We start from the raw sequence: 15030 nt of genomic DNA, 5'->3' as shown, positions 1-15030 counted from the left end.
ACAAATAAAAATCTCTAATGCTCAGAGGTCTGTCCTGAACTTAAAGGACAATATGTAGGAATCACCAATGCACTTACTTGGGGTATCCAGGGCTGATTCTAAGTGTCACCCCCTCCCTTACAATTCCAAGAAAGCATTGAAATTCAATATCAAGGCTTACAATCACTCAGTCAATTCCAAAAGGTAACAGGGTATACCAATATATAATAGTTTCTCCCCCCAATAATTATTTCACAGCATGTAATAGAAAAACACATACATGCTGGAAGGTGAATGTAAAAACTGCAACACGTTTCTGAGCTTTCTACTCCTTTCTCAAGCACATTTCTATTAGTGTGTCTCTACAGTACAGTGCGGTACTACATGTTCTATACTGCCCTTTACCTGTGCCAGGAGGAGTTGCTACTGTGGACACCAGGTTATTTTCTGGTACACTGTGTGTTCTGTATAGGACCCTGAGGAAGCACATGTCCTCTACGTTATCTGTATTAGTTATTTGCTTCAATTTTTTTAATCTTCATGTTGTATTACTTTTGGGTGACATTTTGAAGTCTTTGGAACTAAGTTCCAGTTTTCCATAGAGTTATAATTTGAATACACTATTTTCAACATATAACGGTATTGACAACACTGTATGTTGACACAATTATTTTATAAACTCTTTATTAACTTTTCACTGATAGAAATAGACAGGATCGCACAACCTGGAAAAGTTGGCTATGCAGAGGCTTTCAGATAAATGGCAACAACTACTTATACATTTTAATTCCCAAGTAATGGAGTAAATACAGCACAATAAAGGGGAAGGTCTACAATTAGGAGAAAGGAGAAAAGAGAGGGGAATAGGGAAACATGAAATAATAAATTATAAATGTAAAACAAAAGAAAAAAGGGGTAGTGAAAAAGAAAGAAAAAGGAAAAAGAGAAGAAAAAAGGGGGGATAGGAGGGGGAAGGGGTAACACCCAAAGGTAATTTCCAAGATAAGAAACAAGAATTATTTCTAGAAAATTAAGCAACAAACAATTCATCACTAATGTTCCTTTTACACGGACCAACAGTTGGGTAAACAACTGCATGAGCGCTGACGTCACCGCTAAGATCGTCAGCACTTGTGCAGAGCGTTTACACAGTAAGATTTCACCGCTGGATCGTGGTCTTTTTGCTCAGCACTGTTAGGTGCACTGTTCAGACACAATCCTCTGCTTCTGTGTCTGGCAGGAAAGGGCGTCGTCCTGCTCTTGCTGTTCACTGAACTTACATTTATTCTCTTCTAGGGTTAATTGCTTCTGGGCCTCCTGCTCAGCTGATGCATCTTTTCTTATCAGCGCCCTATGTAGCTGCCCTGGGCCTTCCAGTCAGTGCTGTTTTGCTGTTGTTTTGTTGTGTGATTCATGTCCAAAACTCCATGTTTAGCTGCTGCTCTGGCAGTTTTCTTGCTACCTTGCTTTCTGCTCGTGTCCTGTTCGTGTATCCTGCTGTTTGTTATCCTCGTGAGTCTGCTTCTCTGTTTATCCTTGTCAGTCTGTACCTCCTTTGTTCCTGTACGCCCCGGTATTGTTCTGTCATTTGTTTTATAGGTGTTCTGTCCTGTCACGGTCAGTCAGCGCCTAGAGGAAGACCGTCAAGTCGTCCTTATCAGGACGAGTGCTCCGCTTATAAGCAGGGGTTTTCCTCTTCTGGTTATTAGCCCAGGGCAAATACTTTCCTTAGTTTCCATCTGCATATGGGATTTGTACATCTGGCATCTTACCTCCCACGCTGGGGTCCGCTGTCAACCATGCTGGACTGGATCATCACCTACCCAGTAGGTTGACACAGAGGTTTCACATCCACAAGCGCTTCCCCTTCTATGTAAAGTGCTGAGCGGGGAGCGTTTACACAGAATGACAAGCCAACAATCCAGTGATGATTTTTATGATGACTGAAAGTCAGCGATGGCAACGAATAAACGAATAGTGAGCATTTTTATTTGCATTTAGATTGCACAATTATTGCTTAAATCCGTTTGTTTGAATGAATTTTGAGCGATATCGTCCCGTATAAGTATCCCCTAATTGTACTGTTCTTACTTGGTTTAACTGAGTTATTATTGCTTAGGTGGAATTCCATGTTGACATCATTTTAATTGTCTCCCCAGGTAGCATTTTGAAAAGGTGGAAGAAGAATTGGTTTGACCTGTGGACAAATGGATACTTGATATATTATAGCGATCAGGACAGAGAAGACATGGAAGATAAAGTCCTCATGCAGTTAGACTGTATTACTATCAGGACGGGCAATGACTGCAAAGGTACTAGGACTTATTTTGACCTGTGAAGTGTTGCAACTTTCTGTGTACATTCATATTAGTGCATATACTGCAGAATGAACAGCTATAGGACAGGTGTGAAAAAATGCTACAAAGTAAGAATGCTTGCAAAAATAGTGTTAATAGTTTTTTCTGTCAAATAGCAAAATGCAAAGTGAATGAACAAGAGATATCTGAAAAGACATCAATATTTTGTGTGACCACTAGAGATGAGCGAACACCAAAATGTTCGGGTGTTCGTTATTCGAAACGAACTTCCCGCGATGTTCGAGGGTTCTTTTCGAATAACGAACCCCATTGAAGTCAATGGGCGACCAGAACATTTTTGTATTTCGCCGATGCTCGCTAAGGTTTTCATGTGTGAAAATCTGGGCAATTCAAGAAAGTGATGGGAACGACACAGCAACGGATAGGGCAGGCGAGGGGCTACATGTTGGGCTGCATCTCAAGTTCACAGGTCCCACTATTAAGCCACAATACCGGCAAGAGTGGGCCCCCCCCCCCTCCCAACAACTTTTACTTCTGAAAAGCCATCATTAGCATGGCATACCTTTGCTAAGCACCACACTAGCTACAACAAAGCACAATCACTGCCTGGATGACACTCCGCTGCCACTTCTCCTGGGTTACATGCTGACCAACCGCCCCCCCTCCCCCCCACAGCGCACACCAAAGTGTCCCTGCGCAGCCTTCAGCTGCCCTCATGCCACACCACCCTCATGTCTATTTAGAAGTGCGTCTGCCATGACGAGGGACCGCAGGCACACACTGCACAGGGTTGGCACGGCTAGGCAGCGACCCTCTTTAAAAGGGGCGGGGCGATAGCCCACAATGCTGTACAGAAGCAATGAGAAATAGAATCCTGTGCCACCGCCATCAGGAGCTGCACACGTGGGCATAGCAATGGGGAACCTATGTGCCACACACTATTCATTCTGTCAAGGTGTCTGCATGCCCCAGTTAGACCGGGCTTTTTAATTCATAGACACAGGCAGGTACAACTCCCTATTGTGAAGTCCCTGTCGACCGACAGCATGGGTGGCTCCCTGGAACCCACAGGCGGTACACAAAAATATCCCATTGCATTGCCCAACACAGCTGAGGTAGTAATGTCGTGCGTAATACAGGTGGGCTTCGGCCCACACTGCATGCCCCAGTCAGACTGGGGTTCTTTAGAAGTGGACACATGTAGGTTACACTCCGTGTGCACCTACAGCATGGGTGGCTCCCTGGAACCCACCGGCGGTACACAAAAATATCCCATTGCATTGCCCAACACAGCTGAGGTAGTAATGTCGTGCTTAATGCAGGTGGGCTTCGGCCCACACTGCATGCCCCAGTCAGACTGGGGTTCTTTTCAAGTGTACAGACGTAGTAAAAACTCCGTGTGCACCTACAGCCTGGGTGGGTGCCAGGAAGCCACCGGCGGTACATAGAAATATCCCATTGCATTGCCCAACACAGCTGAGGTAGTAATGTCGTGCGTAATACAGGTGGGCTTCGGCCCACACTGCATGCCCCAGTCAGACTGGGGTTCTTTACAAGTGGACACATGTAGGTTAAACTCCCTGTGGACCCACTGCCTGGGTGGGTGCCAGGAAGCCACCGGCGGTACATAGAAATATCCCATTGCATTGCCCAACACAGCTGAGGTAACGTCAGCTGGAATGCAGGTGGGCTAAAAATTAATTTGATTACACTGTAGGCGAGGGCCCACAAAAATTGCTGTATCAACAGTACTAATGTACATCCCAAAAATTGGCCATGGCCAGCCAAGAGGGCAGGTGAAACCCATTAATCGCTTTGGTTAATGTGGCTTAAGTGGTAACTAGGCCTGGAGGCAGCCCAGTGTAACGAAAAATTGGTTCAAGTTAAAGTTCCAACGCTTTAAGCGCATTGAAACTTATAAAAATTGTTCAGAAAAATTATTTGAGTGAGCCTTGTGGCCCTAAGAAAAATTGCCCGTTCAGCGTGATTACGTGAGGTTTCAGGAGGAGGAGCAGGAGGAGGAGGAGGAATATTAGACACAGATTGATGAAGCAGAAATTTCCCCGTTTTGGATGGCGAGAGAGAACGTAGCTTCCATCCGCGGGTGCAGCCTACGTATTGCTTACGTATCGCTGCTGTCCGCTGGTGGAGAAGAGAAGTCTGGGGAAATCCAGGCTTTGTTCATCTTGATGAGTGTTAGCCTGTCGGCACTGTCGGTTGACAAGCGGCTACGCTTATCTGTGATGATTCCCCCAGCCGCTCTAAACACCCTCTCCGACAAGACGCTAGCCGCAGGACAAGCAAGCACCTCCAGGGCATACAGCGCTAGTTCAGGCCACGTGTCCAGCTTCGACACCCAGTAGTTGTAGGGGGCAGAGGCGTCACCGAGGATGGTCGTGCGATCGGCTACGTACTCCCTCACCATCCTTTTACAGTGCTCCCGCCGACTCAGCCTTGACTGGGGAGCGGTGACACAGTCTTGGTGGGGAGCCATAAAGCTGGCCAGGCCCTTAAAGACTGTTGCACTGCCTGGGATGTACATGCTGCTCGATCTCCGCACCTCCCCTGCTACCTTGCCCTCGGTACTGCGCCTTCTGCCACTAGCGCTGTCGGCTGGGAATTTTACCATCAGCTTGTCCGCAAGGGTCCTGTGGTATAGCAACACTCTCGAACCCCTTTCCTCTTCGGGAATGAGAGTGGGCAGGTTCTCCTTATACCGTGGATCGAGCAGTGTGTACACCCAGTAATCCGTTGTGGCCAGAATGCGTGCAACGCGAGGGTCACGAGAAAGGCATCCTAACATGAAGTCAGCCATGTGTGCCAGGGTACCAGTACGCAACACATGGCTGTCTTCACTAGGAAGATCACTTTCAGGATCCACCTCCTCCTCCTCCTCCTCAGGCCATACACGCTGAAAGGATGACAGGCAATCAGCCGGTGTACCGTCAGCAGCGGGCCAAGCTGTCTCTTCCCCCTCCTCCTCATCCTCCTCATGCTCCTCCTCCTCCTCCTGTACGCGCTGAGAAATAGACAGGAGGGTGCCCTGACTATCCAGCGGCATACTGTCTTCCCCCGCCCCCGTTTCCGAGCGCAAAGCAGCTGCCTTTATGGTTTGCAGGGAATTTCTCAAGATGCATAGCAGAGGAATGGTGACGCTAATGATTGTAGCATCGCCGCTCACCACCTGGGTAGACTCCTCAAAATTACCAAGGACATGGCAGATGTCTGCCAACCAGGCCCACTCTTCTGAAAGGAATTGAGGAGGCTGACTCCCACTGCGCCGCCCATGTTGGAGTTGGTATTCGACTATAGCTCTACGTTGTTCATAGAGCCTGGCCAACATGTGGAGCGTAGAGTTCCACCGTGTGGGCACGTCGCACAGCAGTCGGTGCACTGGCAGCTTAAAGTGATGTTGCAGGGTGCGCAGGGTGGCAGCGTCCGTGTGGGACTTGCGGAAATGTGCGCAGAGCCGGCGCGCGTTTACGAGCAGGTCTGACAAGCGTGGGTAGCTTTTCAGAAAGCGCTGAACCACCAAATTAAAGACGTGGGCCAGGCATGGCACGTGCGTGAGGCTGCCGAGCTGCAGAGCCGCCACCAGGTTACGGCCGTTGTCACACACGACCATGCCCGGTTGGAGGCTCAGCGGCGCAAGCCAGCGGTCGGTCTGCTGTGTCAGACCCTGCAGCAGTTCGTGGGCCGTGTGCCTCTTATCGCCTAAGCTGAGTAGTTTCAGCACGGCCTGCTGACGCTTGCCCACCGCTGTGCTGCCACACCGCGCGACACCGACTGCTGGCGACATGCTGCTGCTAACACATCTTGATTGCGAGACAGAGGAGGAGGAGGAGGAGGAGGAGGGTGCTTTAGTGGAGGAAGCATACACCTCCGCAGATACCACCACCGAGCTGGGGCCCGCAATTCTGGGGGTGGGTAGGACGTGAGCGGTCCCAGGCTCTGACTCTGTCCCAGCCTCCACTAAATTCACCCAATGTGCCGTCAGGGAGATGTAGTGGCCCTGCCCGCCTGTGCTTGTCCACGTGTCCGTTGTTAAGTGGACCGTGGCAGTAACCGCGTTGGTGAGGGCGCGTACAATGTTGCGGTAGACGTGGTCGTGCAGGGCTGGGACGGCACATCGGGAAAAGTAGTGGCGACTGGGAACTGAGTAGCGCGGGGCCGCCGCCTCCATGATACTTTTGAAGGACTCCGTTTCCACAACCCTATACGGCAGCATCTCAAGGCTGATGAATTTTGCTATGCGGACGGTTAACGTTTGAGCGTGCGGGTGCGTGGCGGCGTACTTGCGCTTGCGCTCAAACAGTTGCGCAAGCGACGGCTGGACGGTGCGCTGAACTACACTGCTGGATGGGGCCGAGGACAGCGGAGATGAGGGTGTGGGTGCAGGCCATGAGGCGGTAGTGCCTGTGTCCTGAGAGGGGGGTTGCATCTCAGTGGCAGGTTGGGACACAGGGGGAGAGGCAGGGGTGCAAACCGGAGGCGCTGAACGGCCTTCGTCCCACCTTGTGGGGTGCTTGGCCATCATATGTCTGCGCATGGTGGTGGTGGTGAGGCTGTTGGTGTTGGCTCCCCGGCTGAGCTTTGCGCGACAAAGGTTGCACACCACTGTTCGTCGGTCGTCAGGCGTCTCTGTGAAAAACTGCCAGACCTTTGAGCACCTCGGCCTCTGCAGGGTGGCATGGCGCGAGGGGGCGCTTTGGGAAACACTTGGTGGATTATTCGGTCTGGCCCTGCCTCTACCCCTGGCCACCGCACTGCCTCTTGCAACCTGCCCTGCTGATGCCCTTGACTCCCCCTCTGAAGACCTGTCCTCCTGAGTAAGCGTTGCACACCAGGTGGGGTCAGTCACCTCATCGTCCTGCTGCTCTTCCTCCGAATCCTCTGTGCGCTGCTCCCTCGGACTTACTGCCCTTACTACTACCTCACTGCAAGACAACTGTGTCTGATCGTTATCGTCCTCCTCACCCACAGAAAGTTGTTGAGACAGTTGGCGGAAGTCCCCAGCCTCTTCCCCCGGACCCCGGGAACTTTCGAATGGTTGGGCATCAGTGACGATAAACTCCTCTGGTGGGAGAGGAACCGCTGCTGCCCAATCTAAGCAGGGGCCCGAGAACAGTTCCTGGGAGTGTTCCCGCTCCTGAGCAGGTGTCATTGTAGTGGAGTGAGGAGGCTGGGAGGAAGGAGGAGCAGCAGACAGAGGATTCGGATTTGCAGCAGTGGACGGCGCAGAACTGCGTGTTGACGATAGGTTGCTCGAAGCACTTTCTGCCATCCAGGACAGGACCTGCTCACACTGCTCATTTTCTAATAACCGTCTCCCGCGTGGACCCATTAATTGGGCGATGAATGTGGGGACGCCAGAAACGTGCCTCTCTCCTAATCGCGCAGCAGTCGGCTGCGACACACCTGGATCAGGAGCTCGGCCTGTGCCCACACCCTGACTTGGCCCTCCGCGTCCTCGGCCGCGTCCACGTCCTCTAGGCCTACCCCTACCCCTCAGCATGCTGTATTACCAGTGATTTGATTTCACAGGCAGGAAATAAATTGGCGCAAGACTGCAGCCAAATATAATTTTTTCCCTTTTTTGAAAACGAAAGGCCCCACTGCCTCTAGTGAATGAATAATCTAAGTTTAATAACTGTGCTGTGTCCCTGCTAATGTGTCACAGAACGTGAGGGTAGCAGAGTTATTAACTCTGGCAGAGCAGGTATTTTTTTTCCCAATTAAGGAAAGCAAATGGCGAAGCTAGGAGTAAAACGTAGCTGGGTGCGTCTGATTTTTAAACGTTGCACACGCAGCCGACACGTGTCCACCGCCCTTAGGACGGACAGAGGCAGGACAAATACAATTATTTTCAGTTTTTTTCCACCAAAAGGCAGCACTGCGTATATTCACTGAACATGAGAAGTTTAATAACTGTGCTGTGTCCCTGCTAATGTGGCACAGAACGTGAGGGTAGCAGAGTTATTAACTCTGGCAGAGCAGGTATTTTTTTTCCCAATTAAGGAAAGCAAATGGCGAAGCTAGGAGTAAAACGTAGCTGGGTGCGTCTGATTTTTAAACCTTGCACACGCAGCCGACACGTGTCCACCGCCCTTAGGACGGACAGAGGCAGGACAAATACAATTATTTTCAGTTTTTTTCCACCAAAAGGCAGCACTGCGTATATTCAATGAACATGAGAAGTTTAATAACTGTGCTGTGTCCCTGCTAATGTGTCACAGAACGTGAGGGTAGCAGAGTTATTAACTCTGGCAGAGCAGGTATTTTTTTTCCCAATTAAGGAAAGCAAATGGCGAAGCCAGGAGTAAAACGTAGCTGGGTGCGTCTGATTTTTAAACGTTGCACACGCAGCCGACACGTGTCCACCGCCCTTAGGACGGACAGAGGCAGGACAAATACAATTATTTTCAGTTTTTTTCCACCAAAAGGCAGCACTGCGTATATTCAATGAATAATAACTGTGTTGTGGCCCTGCCTACACAATTCTTTCCCTGCAGTATCAATGGAGGGTGCAATGCTCTGCAGAGGCGATTTTGAGAAGAAGAAAAAAATGCAGCACAGCTAACAGCAGCCAGCACAGTACTGCACACGGTTAAATATGGCCTTAGAAAGGACCGTTGAGGTTCTTGAAGGCTACACTCACTCCTAACACTCTCCCTGCCTATGCAGCACTTCTGTCCCTAATGCCGGGTGCAACGCTCTGCAGAGGCGATTTTGAGAAAAAAAAAATTGCCACTGCTAACAGCAGCCAACACACAGCTATCAGTGGCCCTAATAAGGACCTTTGGGGGTCTTGAAGCCTACACTAACTACCAATTCTTTCCCTACAGCAGCTCCGGTACAAACAGCACTGTCCCTCATCTAACTCACACGGCATCTGAGGCGAGCCGCGGGAGGGGCCGACTTTTATATTCGGCGGACACCTGATCTCGCCACTCACAGCAGGGGGGTGGTATAGGGCTTGAACGACGCAGGGGGAAGTTGTAATGCCTTCCCTGTCTTTCAATTGGCCAGAAAAGCGCGCTAACGTCTCAGGGAAGGAAGTGAAAATAACCCGAACACCGCATGGTGTTCGTTACGAATAACGAACATCCCGAACACCCTAATATTCGCACGAATATCAAGCTCGGACGAACACGTTCGCTCATCTCTAGTGACCACCTTTTGTCTTAAAAATAGTACACTTGCACACAGTTTTTGAAGGTACTCGCAGTAAGGTTGTTCCAAATATCTTGGAGAAATAACCACAGATCTTCTGTGGATGTCGACTTTCTCAAATCCTTCTGTCTCTTCCTGTAATCCCAGACAGACTGGATGATGCTGAGATCAGGGCTCTGTGGGGCAACAGCATCACTTCCAGGACTCCTTGTTCTTCTTTATGCTGATGATAGTTGTTAATGACATTGGCTGGATGTTTGGGGTTGTTGTCCTGCCTCAGAACACTATATGATTTCTTGAACCCCCTCACACAAAGTATATCTATTATTTCCTAAATTCTAAATTAACTGAGGCCTTTAATGATCTTTTGGACATTTGTCCTTTTGAAGCTTACAGTTTTTCTCTGGCTCATCATTCTGCTCAGGGGAGGGACAAACTCTTACTCACACTTAGTGCAAAAAGTTTATCAAAATGTGTATTGACAGTCATTCATTTAAAAGTCCCCTGTTGCACCTTTCCCCAAGAATACATAGCCTTTTTAGGAGAACGCTGGCCAAAAATGTAAAGGGAAGAAATTACTTGTGTGACTTACTTTCATCAACATACAGTATGTCATTGTTGAACCTTGCTTTCTAAGACCATGGATATTAATGTGAAGTTAGTCCACCCTTGGGTACTATAACATCTCCACTCCTCTAGGAAGGTTTTGCACTACATTTAGGGCCACGTAATTGGATTAAAGTCTGGGTTTTGTGCAGTTTGGGTTTTTCAACAGCAAATTCAACAAACCAATTAAACCAGTTTTTATAGATTTTACTGTGTTCAGTGCAAAACCACATTCTGAGTCCTTTCTTCCAAGCCAAGTAACATGCAATAGATGTGTAGAATATAATACACCCCTTCCTTATAATGAGCAGGAATTCTCCTGCCGTATTGTTGTTTCCTGTCTTCTAGTTTGTTGCTGACCCATTAGAGTTGGTCAGCTGACCACCCTGCTCAGCCCAACCTTGTTTTAGAAGGGGTTCCTCATTGGTTAGCCTTTCTTTAAATATTCCTGGCTTCTGCAGTATGGTGCTAGTTATAGTTTAAGTTAAATCCAGTATTCTTTGCTTATTTCTAGTATGTTGTTCTTAGTCTAGCTTGCTTTTGTCTATGTAGTCTTGTTCCCATGGTCATGTGCAGTTCACTCCTTGCTTCCTAGCCTTGTGGCCTTTAGTTACTCTTTCCTTGTCTCTACCTGTGCTGTCTTGTTTAATATATTAGCTTTGCTTTGTTAACCTTTCTTGTCTCTGAGTCCTACTACCTTCTCATTGTTTCTCAGGGACAGTGTTTTGGATAGGCTTAGCGTTAGGGGTATACAGTATGAGTTACTCAGGGACAGTGATGTCTAGTTTCAGGTATAGATCAGCAAAAATTTTGGTAGAACTAGTGTTTTTTATAGCGACTATCAACATCATCTAACTAGTATCACTATTCTGTTCATGTCGTCTATTGGTGAGTTCCTAGTCTTTAATTTGTTTATATTATTTAAGTTGATATGTGCTGCATAAATGTTATTTTGACTCTCCAATTGTTACATAATTTGGCTCAACTATAAGTCCTTAAAGTATCTAAGTACTGGGAGACACTGTTAGTAGCTGGGAAAGGAGGCTGCTATACGTGAAGTCAAGTTTTACTGTCTATTGTCCCGCCGGCATCATTACAGCACGTGCCTGACATTCAATCACATATACAGTATAATTTGATATTTACTTGTTTTAATTGTGTTTACTCTTCGGTTTTATATTCTAGATGTGCATTTACCAGAGGGAAAATCCAAGGACTGTTGCTTGCAGATCATTTGCCATGAAGGAAAAGTTATAAATCTCGTTGCAGAAAGTGTGGATGACTGCTTGTATGTATCCGATTAAATGGAAATAATCTGTGCCATGTTGAAAGGGCACCCTCCTGTAATTAGTAGTTTTTCCATTAACTCTAGCAGTAGAAATAGCTTATTTTGTGTTTTTATCTTTTCAGAGCCTGGGAAACAGCTCTCCAGGATGCCAAAACTAAAACAGTATGTATCGTTTCTATACCTTTATGATTCAATATGCTGCAGTCATTATTATGAATGGCAGGTATGGAGGTAGTCATGGAGGGTTCCTGTGTTCAAAATGGCTCCTTCATAGGTCTGGATTCTTCTCTAGTTGTGCAGTCATTGCAAAAAAGACCAGTGACCTATGGAGGTAAAGACGATGGACAGCTGTTACAATGTATGGCATTACTATGTACCATCTACAGTACATCCTTGGTCAAGTTCTCTGGGCTGCATATGGCCTACCAAAATAAGTAGAGAAGAGATGGTCCTTGGGTGGCAATTTCTAAAGCTAGTAATGCACTAGCCTTATACTAACATGGACCGCTCTAGCTGATGTATTGCCAGAATCTGGTTTTCATTGAATGATGTTGGCTGTTCACTTGACCTGAGCGTTGGACTCTTTACATCCAAGACTATCATTATTGAGATTCACTGATAACAAGTAGAGATGAGCGAGCACGCTTGGATAAAGCAGTTACTCGAGTGAGCATCGCTCTTCTCAAGTAACTGCTTACTGGTTCGAACAGGCTAAGGGGCGCGCGGGGTTGAGGGGGGGCGGCGGGGGGGGGAGAGAGAGATCTCTCTCACTCTCCCCCCTGCCCCCCCTCCCCCCGCTGCCCCCCAAGCCTGCTCGGACCAGTAAGCAGTCACTTGAGAAGAGCGATGCTCACTCGAGTAACTGCTTTATCCGAGCGTGCTCGCTCATCTCCAATAACATACACTAATCAACAAATAGCATGAGGCTCAGTGCTGACTGCTGACATTCACATGCAGCAGAGGATCACTAGTATGGAAAGCCTGTGTGAAAGGACCTTTGTATGTAATATACTCAAAGGTGAGGGCATTTCTTCCATTGTAGTGACCGTTTATTGAATATCTGCACATATCTATAGGTTTTCCTGGGGTCTACACTAAAAAGTATACTACTGGGTCAGGGAGCCTCCAATAAAATTGGTCCCATTGTGTGTGAGATAGGAGACTTAGATTGTGAGTCCCGTTGGGAATAGGGACTGATGTAAAACATTGCAATCTGTGCAGCATTGTGGGATACATTGGCACTGTATAAAAATAACTCTGTCTTCGTCTTGGAAGAAGTAGGCAGATAACGGGGAACTTTCAAGAATCTGAAGACATCTTCAAGGAGATAGTCTTTAAAATGCTGAGTGACTGGTCTTGTTAGAAATTTATTATAAATGGCCACAGAGGTCCTACTTTTCTTATTCTCTACCTATGATTGGTAAAATGATATTGGTAGCTACAGTCATCTAGTGGAATTACTATTATGTGTCCGCTTCTACATCACATGAGTCTTGGGACACATAGTATAGATAGGATAGACTCTTTATTGCACAGTATTCAGGAAGCTTTATTGATATGTCACAATTGTCATGTTGGTGATATGTCACAAATCCCAGCATTTCATGAATACTAAACCAGTGATCTACTATATACTAATTACAATGACCTTTTCTTCTATTACTAGCACATTCTGCCTCCTCCTCTTCTCTACGATGAAGAGGGTGTACTTGGTCCTGCCCCTCCATACAATCAGTTGGATGCACCTCCGGTAAGTCACCAAATCTGTCCTCAGAGTATGTTCTTTTCTGACTGGTTGGTCAATATTAACCCCTTAAGGACACGGCCCATTTTGGCCCAAAAGACACAACAATTTTTAGGGGATTTTCTGTCCGCTTTTCAAAAGGCAACATGGCCGTATGCAAGTTTGCTTTTTGTGTGGCGAGCAGTAGTTTTTGTTGGTACCATTTTGAGGCACATTTTTTTTTTGGAGGGCAGGGAGAGAAGACATCAATTCGGCCATTGTGTATTTTTTACAGCATGTATGTCATGATAACTTTATTCTGTGGGTCGATACGATTACAACAATACCAAAATTCTTACATTTTTTTCAGGTTTTTCCACTATTGCACAATTAAAAGCCCTTTTTTTATGGAAATTATTAGCCCTATAACTTTTTATTTTTCCATGGACAAGGCTCTGCGAGGGCTTGTTTTTTGCGCAACAAGCTGTAGTTTTTATTGGTACCATTTTGGAGGTACATACGGCTTATTTTATCACTTTTAGTGTATTTTTGGGAAGCAAAATGAATAAAAATTGCATTTTATTACTTTTTTCAAGAGGGGGTTTACGGTTTTGCCGCACAGAAAAAATAGTGTGTTCAGTGTATTGTACAGGTCATTACAGATACGATGATAACAAATATGTGGTATTTTATACAAAACGGGAAAGTGTGCAAAAAAGTTTTCTTTGCTTTTTTTTCTGTGTTTTTTTACACTTTTTTTTTCTATGTTCCTATAAGGGCCTTGAACCATAAAAGCTCTTATCGCTGTTATAATGCATGCCTTATCACTTACAATAATGATCATTTGCCACGGCAGTCTGGGACACTAGTTTCCGGCAGCTAGTTGCCTTGGCAACCCATCATCCCTCTGCGATTACATTGCACAGAGCCAATGGAGTCAGAAGGAGTGCGCTCCCCCCTGTAATCCCTTTACATACTTTGATATACATTGATCACTGCATGTAGGGAGGTCTCTATCAGTCACAGCCTGCTGTGGCATGGTGCAGGCTCACTTCTGAACCTGTGCCATCCACATGACATCAGTTTATGTCCCCACAGCCAGGATGTAAGCTTACGTCCTGTAGTGTTAACTGTGCCTGCGAATCACGCCGGTTGACGCTTTCCATAGCATTGCTATGGAAAGCGCCGGCACCTGTCCATGAGCGGAGAATCATTGCGATTCTCCGCTCGTGGTGGGCAATTCGCAGCATGCTGCGAATCGCCCCGATTCTCCGCAGCCAGCCTATCTATCAGATAGGGCTGACCGGCGGAGAATTGGCAGCGGCTCCTGAGGCGGAGATCTACCGCGGGACTTCGCATCGCCCGTGGACAGGGGGCCTTAGGCTGGGTTCACACAGGGCGGATTCTTGACGGAAATCTCGCGGTTTGGCCGCAGCGAAAAACTGCAAGATTTCCGCCGGGAGAACCGCTGCTTCAAAACCCGCGGCGGTTTTAAAGCAGCCCCGCCGCTCGCTCTTCCGCTGCGCCAGACTAAGTTAGCCAATCAGAGCATTAGCTTTCTGGAGGTGGGGCATTCAAGCCCCACTTGCAAAAAGCAATGCTCTGCCGGCGTGCACGAGGGAGCGACAGTCTGCAGCAGCGCCGCGGGAGGTGAGTATTGATTTTTGGGGGGGGGGGACACTGTATACCCGGCGTATAAGACGACCCCCGACTGCAGAGCAGATTTTTTGGGGTTAAAAGGTCGTCTTATACGCCGGAAAATACGGTATCTCTATCCACCGTTGTTGACTGTTTCATACTGATAGTCATGTTAAAAAAAAAGTTTTCTCTGTACAGTATCTTGCCTCAGCATACAACTAAAGAAAGCATTGTCATCTGGTTATTGTCTATGTAGCCCCAACCAAAAGCTGACTGTAAATACAAATATGAGTAATACCAATGGA

General features: G+C 47.3%; 1 protein-coding gene across 4 annotated transcripts in view; it reads left to right on the top strand.

Moving 5' to 3' along the window:
• Nucleotides 1-15030, top strand: part of PLEKHB2 (pleckstrin homology domain containing B2) — a 44954-nt gene that overhangs the window by 17026 nt on the left and 12898 nt on the right. For 3 of the 4 annotated variants that reach the window (XM_066598226.1, XM_066598227.1, XM_066598230.1), the window contains 4 exons: nucleotides 2139-2291; nucleotides 11262-11364; nucleotides 11487-11526; nucleotides 13031-13114. In XM_066598226.1, coding sequence (XP_066454323.1) covers nucleotides 2139-2291; nucleotides 11262-11364; nucleotides 11487-11526; nucleotides 13031-13114 — 380 coding nt within the window. Of the gene's footprint in view, nucleotides 1-1832; nucleotides 1957-2138; nucleotides 2292-11261; nucleotides 11365-11486; nucleotides 11527-13030; nucleotides 13115-15030 lie in introns of those variants that run through there. The other variant, XM_066598228.1, reaches the window with a different exon arrangement.

The sequence above is a fragment of the Eleutherodactylus coqui genome, chromosome 1, assembly GCF_035609145.1.
Source record: "Eleutherodactylus coqui strain aEleCoq1 chromosome 1, aEleCoq1.hap1, whole genome shotgun sequence".
Classification (NCBI taxonomy): Eukaryota; Metazoa; Chordata; class Amphibia; order Anura; family Eleutherodactylidae; genus Eleutherodactylus; species Eleutherodactylus coqui.
Note: the sequence above shows the minus strand (reverse complement) of the source record. Positions and strands in the feature narration are given on the sequence as shown.